This window comes from Dromaius novaehollandiae, chromosome 2, assembly GCF_036370855.1.
Source record: "Dromaius novaehollandiae isolate bDroNov1 chromosome 2, bDroNov1.hap1, whole genome shotgun sequence".
Classification (NCBI taxonomy): Eukaryota; Metazoa; Chordata; class Aves; order Casuariiformes; family Dromaiidae; genus Dromaius; species Dromaius novaehollandiae.
Genome location: NC_088099.1, coordinates 3,845,986 through 3,857,047, shown reverse-complemented (window position 1 = coordinate 3,857,047; position 11,062 = coordinate 3,845,986). Strand labels below are relative to the sequence as shown.

General features: G+C 49.4%; 1 protein-coding gene across 1 annotated transcript; it reads left to right on the top strand.

Annotated features, from left to right (window-relative positions):
* The first annotated feature begins 3,270 nt into the window (after window positions 1-3,270).
* Window positions 3,271-7,865, top strand: ACKR2 (atypical chemokine receptor 2). The gene is made up of 3 exons (XM_026095935.2): window positions 3,271-3,688; window positions 4,237-4,294; window positions 6,698-7,865. The coding sequence occupies exons 1-3, from the start codon at window positions 3,656-3,658 to the stop codon at window positions 7,822-7,824; spliced, it is 1,218 nt and encodes a 405-aa protein (XP_025951720.2). The 5' UTR covers window positions 3,271-3,655; the 3' UTR covers window positions 7,825-7,865.
* The last annotated feature ends 3,197 nt before the right edge of the window (window positions 7,866-11,062 follow it).

Genomic DNA, 11,062 nt, shown 5'->3' with positions numbered 1-11,062 from the left:
TCCTAGTGCCTGAAAGCCAGAAATTCTCCAAGTCGTGAGCGATTCTGCCTCTGCCCGGCAGATGGAGGTGCATGCAACAACATCATACGTCTTCTCTTGCTGCTTTAACGGGAGGTAACTTCAGGTTAGAAAACCCAGGGCAAAGATCTGCCAGCCCGAGTCGTTGAATGCAGCGTTTAGCCATTATCTTGGCCGGTTTCTCCTCTGGACCGCTGAGCTTCGGGAGGACCAGACCATCCCAAAGACATCCTGGTTCGGGGCTGCAGGGAGGCCGATGCGCTCCAGGCTGCCGGTGTGGGACTGTGCAAATGCAGCCGAGCAGGGAAACCGTGCCAGGCGTCTTGGCACGTGCATGGCCTTGGGTGCAAAGTGAGGGGGGCAAGTGATGTCCTATCGTGGCCTGAAGGCCTGCTTCACCCAGGATGCCTCTCCAGCAATGTCCATGAGCAGATGGGAAAAAGCTGTGAGTTCAAAGTACTGCTGAGCCAAGCTGGCAGCCGAGGGAGGGCTGCGCAAGCGGGCTTGCCCCGAATTAGCTCTAGGGCAAGTCAGATGAGTGCCAGAGCCAGCGCAAGGAAAATACAGGGCTGGGGAAGGTGGTGGCACCCCCCATTGCCTCAGCTAATGTGAAACCACCCGTGGAAACAAGGCAAGACTTGAGCAATCGCTCCCTGGTGCATCTCTCCCACGTCCACCAGCTGCACCGTGTTCAGCAGCCTGAGACAGCCCTGTGGTCCTGGGACTTAGCTCATCCCTTCTCCTCGCCTACTTAAATTTTCATCTTCATGGTATGTCGTGGTGCTGAGTTGCACCATTTACCAGCACTGCCCAGGGAAGTGCTGCCTTTTGCTTGCCGTGAGCTTGCTCCCAGGCGACGGCACAGCTCCGTCATTCACAGAGATGCTGAGCAGCACAGCTTCGCATCAGCAGCGCAGCTTCACATCACCAGCATTGCCAAAAGTGATCGCTTATTCCTGTCCTTTGCAGTCGATCTTTTATGATTGATTTACTGGGCATTGTCAATCCATTCCTAGGCCTTTGCTACTGTCCCATTGGAGCTTCATTTCTCTAAGAAACTGATAAGGAGTATTACTGAAAAGTTTCTGAAAGTCCAAAAAGGCACAAAATGTTGACCAGATCAGGTGCTTGCTGTCTCTTCTCTAACAGCGCTTACAGATTTGTGAGGCCTTGACAGATTTCTGAGATTTCCCTCCCGAAAAGCTGATTCTTTCCAGACACTAATATAACCTCTTATTCTGCTCTTTAGCCTCGTTCTACCAGGTTGTCCAGGGTGGAAGTCTAACCTGCTTCTCAACAATGCCCTGGAGCAGCCCTGTAAATCATTAAAAACACCCTGGTGGCACAGCAATCCCTTCCCATCCCTCCAACATCACAGCAGCTTGGAGAGGGAGGCTACATGCCACGGCTGGAAGTCCAGCAGCTCCACGTCCAGGCTCCCTCCAGGCTCTTGGAGAAAAAACCATCGAGGCCTGGCACCTTGCTACTGTGCATGGTAGTGATTTGTCCTAAGAGACTTCAATCAGAGACCGTTTTGACAATCCAGCAAGGACTCACCATAGATCTGTCCCCAGAACATCTCCACGATGGTCGTGGAAGCTTGGTGGACCTCCTCAGCCAAGGCTGTGTCTTCCTTGCGTGTGTTTATGTCATGGCAACAAGCTCCTTATTCTGGTAAAACCTGCAAGGCTATGCCGTATACTGTGAAGACACGTGGCCATCATCACGGAGCGACCCCCTGGTACCTCCCGTCAGCCCCAGCCCTTCTTGCAGTTCCGCCAAGAATCACTTCTGAAATCACTTCACTGCTTTGCTGAGCAGCTGTTCCAAGGGACAGTCACTTTTAACACCTAAAAACACTGTATTTGCAACACATGCACATGGGGCATTTCTCCAGGGTAAATGAGTGCAGCTAATGTCTCCCATTATATTTTTTTCTACACGTCCCACTGCTCCAGACTCCCTCAGTATGTTGTGGCTCCTTTCAGGGCACAGACCTGCTCTCCATAGGGATTGCATGATTCTTGCTGAAAACCTATTTACTTCGCTTGGTTTTATATCAGCTTTCGTTGAAAGCAGCATTTTCTCGTTGGTGTGACCAGCTCTGCTTCCTGCACAAGTCCTTTTACCCTGGTGTTAACGTGTCCCACGTCCTTCAGGCGTGTTTTCAGGCTGCTCACTGGCAGCTTTCCCACATCCTTCCCCAAGGCCCCCCCTTCCAGCTTCGGACTGGGGACACTTATACGTTTGGCTCTCTGATCATCTAGGGGGTCTCGCAGCTGGGACTGGTCCTGCTTAACTTCAGAGATGCATCTCAGCAACTCCCAGCGTATCTCTTTTTTCCTAGAAACCGTGAACTGACCACAACAATGTGCTCATCCACACTGCACATGCCCCCATGCCATCAACTCCCCTCCTCTCCTCCCGCTAAAGCTCTTTACTGACTTTTTTATTTATCTTAAGTGACAATGGCTTGGTTCCATTTTGATTTATTGTTCCTGTATGGAGGCAAACTTTTCCATTCTACACCATTTTCTCCAGCACACATTGAAGTCCTGTCTCTTTGCAGACATGTTTAAGCCAGGAGGGCTTAAACAACTTCCAAGGAAGGCAAGGAAAGGACAACAGACATGTCATCATGCAGTACCTAACTGCTGCTTCCCAAAAGCACAAATAAAGCTGTGACAGCCGCAGCCTCCTCCGGATTTCCTGTGAGCGCTCCGGACACCAGCTGCATCCCCCAGCACCTCCGCGTCCAGGACTGTCAGCTCCCTCTGCCTGGTTAACCCTGCCGGTCCTGCCGCCTCTGCTCCGGCGTCCTCCTCTGCCGCTCCCAGCTCCGGCCTCTCCCTTTTTTGGATTCATCTGACTTCGGGAAATTCCCCAAACCACCTGGGACGGTGGCGCAAGAGCAGGCAGCAACATTTGCTTCTTGGTGGCATTTCAGTTCCTCCGGGTTGGGGGGTGCAAACCGCAGGTGCCAGCCTGCGAAGGTGGTTTGTGGTGGGAGAAAAGGGTAAACCCCGCTGCAGTAATTGGCTGCACGGTGCAGAAAAGGCCCTTGCCCGGCCGAAGGACTTGCAAAATCCTTGCCCGAAGGGGTGTTTCCAGGAGTGCAGGTGCCCATGGCAAGGGAACTGCATGAAACAACCCTCCCGGACTCCAAAATCTTGATTTTCAAGTTCCTCTGGGCTCTGAGGGGGATGGCGGGGGGGGGGGGGGGGGCTTGCCCTAGAGTAGTGCGTGACCTGAGGCTGCATTTCTTTAGGAGGGGACCTAGGTCCTCAAAGGCACCGATAGCAGAAGGCATCGCAGTCCTGATGGACAACCATGAAATGAAGATGGGAAAGGCTGGCTTTGGCTGTAGGAAATGGTTTGGACAACAATGAAATGAAGATGGGAAAGGCTGGCTTTGGCTGTAGGAAATGGTTATAGATGGTCAAGGGAGGGGAAGGAGGGAGACACGCTCGTACACAGCATGGAGAGGATTCCTCCAGTGCTGCAAAGCCAGGAAAGCAAAAACGCCGCCAGGGAGGTCAAAATAACTTCTTGTTACCCGCCCATGTTCTTACACAAGTAAAAGAGGTTCCTAGAAGTCTGATTCAGCCATTTGACATCCCAGCGGTCATCTGACGAAATGGGAACAGGCAATGGTGGAGAAGAAGCTGTCGTAAGTGCATTTTCTTTTTAATTCTTGCAGAAAACCTGCACGCGAGCCTGGAGAGGTTTCCTTCTCCTCTTGAAGGCTTGCCAGTTTGTAAGCCTCAATGCTGCAGCGAGCTTCAGATGAATTTCTGAGCTGGAGTGCACATAGCGCTTGGCAGCAGGTTGAATCAAACGGCAGCCTCAGGGCTGCTGCAGCCAGAGGGCAGCGATGGGGTTGTCTTGTCCTTATGTGGGTGCAGAGAAGGTGGGGAAGATGTTTCGAAGTCCCTCTGGATTTAGCCACAGAGATGGCAGGCAGCTTTGGTTGCACATTTGCTCACTAAAGGGTGCAGTTGATACTACATATGGCTAATGCTGGATTTTCTTTAGAGTGTAAAACAGGAAAAATAAAGTACTCACCACCAGAAAAATCTTTTCCTGATCTCGCAAATTACAGATCTCTGTGCTGCACCGCTGTTCTGGCGTAGCCACCCCGCTGTGCTCTCCAAGTGACTGTGAGAAAGCAAGAAAATATTTGATTTCAACTCAAATCCAATTTTTCTTTCTTTTCAGCTGCATGGAATTGCGTGGGACAAATATCTAAGCCGGCTCAGCCGTGCGGACGGAGCAGGTATTTCCACATCTCCCCCCCGTATGGCTCCGCATCTGCAGCGCTGCCCAGGAGCCCATGTCAGTGCCGTGGGTGCTTCGCTTAACCTGCTCGGGACTGACAGCATCGGGGTGGGGGGGGGAAATGGGAGCGTGGGGGTGCTGCTAACCCGTTTTAGCCTAAAACATTTGCATCTGAAAGGGAGACTCAGCTGCAGCAATCTTGACCCAGGAGGGTGCTATCTCACCTAGCTGTGGGGCGAGCCAGGACCTCTCTCCGCCTTTGGCACAGAGGCTGGTTTCTCTGCAGCCAGGCGACGGGTACAGGCTCCGTGCTCAGAAGCGCCTGCATGCAGCTGTGAGACAGATGTGCGGGTGGTGCAAGAGCCAGACTTCCAGGCACGCTTTGCTTTTCAGGACGTCCAACGCCTTGCATGGGTACTCCCATGCGCAACCACCCTGATGGGTTTCTGTCACCCCTTTGCTGGGAGGTTCACGGGGAGGGAGCTGCAAGACGCAGAGCCACCATGGGGTATGTCCTTCCTTAGGCTGCATAGCACAGCCTACGCTGGGACCATCAGCTTCGTGTTCACGTTCCTTTTGCCACCCGAGAGCAAGGCTTTAGCTCTCCTGAACGCTGCAAAAGGAGGTGCAATGGGGCAGAGCAGCGGGAGGTGGCCCTGGTCTCACACCAGCCAGGGCCGTATCCAAACACTGAGGAGGCAGCACAGCTTGGTGGTGGTGGCTGCGGTTCCTGCAAAGGGGCTGTGGGTCTGCTGGGCAAGAAGAACGGAGGACCTCGAGGAGAGCAAGGCAAGGCTTCCCGAGCTACACAACACGCTTCTGGTTGGGACTGCCAGCAAAACAAGTCCTGGAGGGAAAGGTGGGCAGGTCTGGCAGTGGCTGAAAACCTGTGTGTTGTAAGGGTGGAGGAGTATCTGGACTGTTTTTAAGTTTAGGATGGCCAGTGTCCCCTCTCCCCATGACAGCCCTGGTTTGCTGTCAGACCCTGGAGATTATTCCTGATCTTTAAAACTCACATTAACCTTCATGGTACTAATATGAGCAAAGTCTTTGTGAGGTGGCTCTGGCAGAGCCCATCTCCCATCATGGGAGATTTTTGGCTAGGGCTCTTCAGCAATGGCAGTTGCCCAGTTTAGGTCACTTTCAGAAGATCTGAACCGATAACTCTTATCTCAGGCATGACCAACTAACTCTAAGAAAATTATTCCAGCTGAATCTAACTAACCTCTGCCTCTAACCTTGACTCAGGAGGCTAATTCTGGTGCCTAAATGGCCTTACCACTAGTGTTTTCCACTTACCAATATCTTTTGTAAGAATCCATGGATTTTGACCCAGAGTTGATCTGGCAAAGAGCAGTCTGCCCCGGAGATCCTGGAGGGCTGATGCCCTATTGGGAGCAGTTATTTTGTATTTTGCCTCTGGGAGCAGGGCCACAGACATAAAGATGCTGGTGGCAGGTTCTGCTTCACCAAGGAGCGAAATGCAGCTTTTTCAGTAGTGGCTCTGGTGAATCTAGAACAGCTCACAGCAGGGTATGGTGGTGGATTTCTTATAATTTAGGACAGAAAATTTTCTCAAAAGCTTGCTAGGGTGTAAGGAGGAAGTAATGCCTTGATGAAGAAATTTAGGGTTAAGTCAGATGAGACCACGAAAATTTACTTTCGAGTTTTAATTTGAGGAACCCGGAAAGCCCACGTGTTTTTGAGATTGTTTTCCTGGACACAGAGCCATTTGCAATAGGGGTAAATTCAAAAAAAATCTCCAGCTCTGCAGACACAGTCGATGACTAGAAATCTCAGGCCTGCCCATGAGTTTGGGTTTTCTGATGACGGTAGCTTGCATCCACTGGCGGATCAGCTATCGTACAAGAATTTATTATCTCCACACCAACTCTGTGCGTCTGAGCCTGGAGAGAATATACCATATACCACTTACCCCTGTGGTCGGATGATTACAGCACTCAGCCAAAGGACCATGCTCAGGTCTCAAGTGCTTTTCCAGCAGAGCATGTAAAGCAGGAGACTTTCCCACAAGATCTCAGGCTACCTGGGCTTAGTCAAGAGAGATCTCTTTCATCAGGGCTATCGAACACTAAACCTCTTGTTCAGAGACTAGCCAGCAGTGGGTTTTTTTGTTTTTGTTTTTGTTTTTTGTTTTTTTTTTAAATGTAGACAGCTATGCCCAGGGTGTAGACAAAGCCCAAGGAGTGCAGGACGTGAGATAGTTATCAGAGGGTGACAGAGTTTATTGACTGTCAAGCTCAAAGAGATTCATACCTAACGACTAGAGGAAAAGCCTCCATGACAAATAGTTAACATATGAAGCTTGCTTTTCACAAGTGGATTGAAATGACATTTTGAAGTGCCTCAGTGACCCCTTTTGTTTGCTTTTTGTTCCCAGGCAGCCACTTGTCAAAGGTGGCTTCAAAGGTGGCAACAACACCCATGGCAACCTTGCTGGATACCACAGATTATCCTGCCAATTCTACCGAATACTCTTACGAGTACTTGGATGAGGCAGATTACATGCTGTATGGTCTTTGCACAAAGGAGGACGTACTCTCATTTAGCAGAGTATTCTTGCCAGCATTTTACACTTTGATTTTCCTGGTCGGGTTGGCTGGGAATGCCCTCCTGTTTATGGTCCTGATTATGCACATCAAGAAGAAGAAGAAGATGACTGAGGTGTATCTGCTGAACCTGGTGGTTTCAGACTTCCTTCTCCTAATAACCCTCCCTTTTTTGGCCCTATACATTTCTCAGTGGGTGACCTGGGCCCTGTTGTGCCCGCTCTTAAACACTATGTACACTGTGAATTTCTACAGTGGTGTCCTTTTTGTGGGCTGCATGAGTCTGGACATGTACTTGCAGACAGTCCATGCTTGCTCTCCTCGCAACTCAATGAAGCAGAGGAAGTCCATCCTTATCTTGTCGGTGGTTTGGATCCTTTCCATACTTCTCTCTGTTCCTGATGGCATCTTCACAAACATCAAGCCAATCCACAACAAAACTCTCACGTGCACTCATGATTACGGTCAGAAACACTTATTTTGGAAAGTTGTTTTTCAGGCCATTCGAAACATCCTGGGCTTCCTTGTTCCGTTCCTCTTCATGGTGTTCTGCTATTCCCGCATAGCTTGTGTCCTCACCACTTCTCCCATCCCTGGGTCAAGGCGAGCACTCTGCTTAGTCTTTACTCTGGTGGGTGTTTTCTTTCTTCTGTGGTCCCCTTACAATGTTGTCCTCATCCTTCACTCCCTGCAAGATGTTGGTGTGATCAGGAACTGTGAAAGGAGTAGGCAATTGGACTATGCCATGCAGATCACAGAGAGTTTGTCCTTGGTCCATTGCTGTCTCAACCCCTTGCTCTATGCTTTTGTGAAGAAACGATTTCGGTTGTATTTATGGAAGATCCCTAGGGCCATTATGACAAGAAGTGGTTTCCTCGACATCCAGCTTTCAGAAACAAGTCAGTCTTGTAGCAGATATGCTGCTCAGATAGAGATGTTGAGTATCACAAATGCATGATAAATGTTTACATTACACTGAAATAAATGCATGAACATGTACGTCCTCTCTGATGTATTTTACTGGGCCTAGCCATCAGATGGAGTTGGTGTGAGCCCACAGCACTGGGTAACCAGAAACCTCATCCTAGAGCCAGCATCAGGATGAGGATTGCCCACACTCAGGATGGAAAACTAAGTGTGGGATTTTTTTGTTGTAACCAGAGTTATTATAAAAGGATTGTCCAGCATTTATGGTCATGGAAGAAGCCCAGTTTCTGCCAGGGGTATGTAAAAGGTGAGACAGTAGTGGATGAAGGAATATTTTATGTAGCTCATGTGCACCGAAACCTGCAGACCTGAGACCTTGTGCAGAAATTTTCACTCATAGATCCCAAAGTGACTGATCAAGGAGAGCAATTTCATGATCCCCACTGCTTGTGGTACAGGTGAGGAGAAAGGATTTCCTGGTGGCCATCCATCAGGCCAGACACAGGTGGTCAGAAGCTCAACCTAGGGGGTTTTCCCCTGGCTTTTGACATCTGCCAGGTAGACGTGTTCAACTGAGCTGATCCCTTTACCAATAGACACCTTGGGAGGAAATAGGCACTTTTAAGTTCTGAGTCATCCAATGGTTTCTCCATTAGGATGAGCTGCGCCACACTCAAATCTATTGAGCAGCACATTGTGTGTCTGAGGGGTAGTAAATTAAACCCTCGGCATCTTTGGCAAGGGGAGGATTTAACTAGGAGGGAAGGAAGGAGACTGGATCTTGGAAACAGAAGAGGAGAACAGGAAGCCACACAGAGAACTTTTGGGGAGAGAAACGGGGTGCAACTTTGATGGGGACACAGCCTGGCCAGTACAAGCAGAAGTTCAGCCTTGCAACGCTGCATAAAATATTCCTTCGACACAACTCATGCAAAAGATGTGAAGTGATTCACAACAGGAACAATTATCTGCTACCCCGAAATTTCAGCAGCAGGTTTAAGCTTGCAGCCTGAGACATTTGTCTCTAGGTATCTCCTTGTGAGCTGGGTCCAAGCTCCTGTTACACTGTGGATCTAGTCAATGCAGTCAGTGGAGCTGAGGAAGCAAGTCAGATGGCTAAACGTAGGTGTTCGCTGTTGGGTGAGCCCAGCAGCTCCAGGGATCCCACCACTCTCTGTTAACTATAGGAAGATCTCAGACACCCAGCTCACCCGGAGCCATGGAAAAGTAAATGTCCTCCTCCGTGAGCTCGGTTCCACCCTGGATGTCGGTAACCAGAGGGTCGCATTTTGAAACCAAATGATGACCTCTGGAGAGGCAGAACTTGTTTCAAGATCAGTTTGATCCTCAAAGCAATAGAGGTCAAACCAGTTACAACCAGTGAGGCAGAGAGAAAAATAAAAACATGTTCTCAGCAGAACAGTAGTGGAGGTATTTTGTGTTCCTATGGACACATTTTGACAAGATAAAAAAGAGCTGTGGATACTGCAAATATTGGCTTTGTATCATCACAGAGTGAGAGCATGGCCTTGAATAGAACAGCTCTGTTAGCTATTAGCCAATTCTGATTAACCAGTGTAGCTTTAAAGTTCAAGGTTATTAGTTAAGTAGTTAGTCAAGGTATTAGAAACCAATCAAACTTTGACTAGAAATGTGCAAAACAAAATTAATAATTAGAAAGAAAACCCTCATCACCCTTTTAGTTTTATTGCTGAACTGAGCTACTGGTAGGAGAGATGCTGGTAGGACAGAGAGGGGTTTTGAGTTGATCTGGAATGGATTTGGTTTTGCTGCAGTTATTTTTCTTGTCAGCATTCCTAAGGTGTGTTTTCAAAATGATGAGGCTGCAACTTCTTTGTTTAAAAAAAAAAGAGAATAAATATTCAGCCAGTGATCTGATATGGATGTCACTCAATGGATCCGATCATGAGGGAATGAGGAAAGGGTATCTGCTTCATTTTGTTATCTCAGTAACTCTCAGGACTATTCAGCATAAAGGAAATAGCAACTAACAAGGAAATTGCTAAATTAAACACACAAATACATAAACATTAAGGAGCAGGTGATAACGGAGATGGCAATGAAGACCAAGTCTCTTCAGGCACTGACTGATGGACCATTAAGGAACAACCCAGGCACCACCAGGGCCAGCCTGAGCTCATAGGAGGCAGGAAACAGGACTAACATGAGTATTACGCGGTATCTGAGAGTGACCTGTGGGACTGTGCAAGACTTATTATGGGATGCTTAGAGGAAGGACCAAAGGAGGGGAAAGTGGGAAGGGGGTATCAGGGAAGAGCCAGTGTGGGAAAATAGAGAGGAGGAAGCAAGAAAAAGGAACCAATCATGTATAAGCAGCTGCCAGTCAGCACGCTTGTCTGAGCCCTGCTCCCGATCACCACTGTCTCCTTATTAAATCCTTTCTCTTAACCATCTCTCTGTGTAACGTCACTCTCTCTCCTACATGTGTGCTGCAAGGTCTAAGTGGCAGCAACCAGAGTGGGGCTGGGGGTCAGCACTTGGAAGGACCATGGCATGTGCATATATGTGAGCGGTCTAAATCCCATCAGCTGGAAAGACTGAGGCATGCTCATTCCTCTCCAGTGACTTCAGTCCTGTGTGAGTGTGTGCACATGTGTAATTTGTTAGCAAACTTCAAGCCAGACTGACCGGCGAGTAGGAGGAAACTAGCATCTGGAAAGACTCAATGTCCGAGCCAGAGGTTGGGAAGGGAGCCCAGGGGCCAGATGTGGATATGAGATGGGGTGGGGGCCTGTGCTGATATTCGAGGGACCTGCAAGTGTGTGGGTGTCTGTGAGACAAGAGGGTGATGGCATGCATCTCTTTGCCAGCAAGCATCAAGCTGGGCTGGCTGGTGAGTGGGAGACCTGCATACCAGTGAGGGGTCCCACAGTCTGGGCATGGACATTACGGGGACTTGCAGGCCTTGCTGACAGTGGAGGGATCGGTGAATGTGGGTGTGCTTGTGATTCAAGAGAGTGAGGGCGTGTGTGTGTCTTCACTGATGAACTTCAATCCTGATCCTCCTGGAGAGCAGGGATGGGCTTTGGCTATCTATACTTGCGTGTTATGGGAGCTCTGCTAGTGTTATATGTGGGTGCAGCACTGTCCATGGCAATCTGTGTGGCTGGTCATGTTAGTGCCGTGTGTGTGTGTGTGCACCTCTCTGGGACACACACTCTTGGCCAGGCCCACAAATGAGAGCAGCAACAGCCACACCATGCACGCCGTGCGGGGTGGTGGGAGGC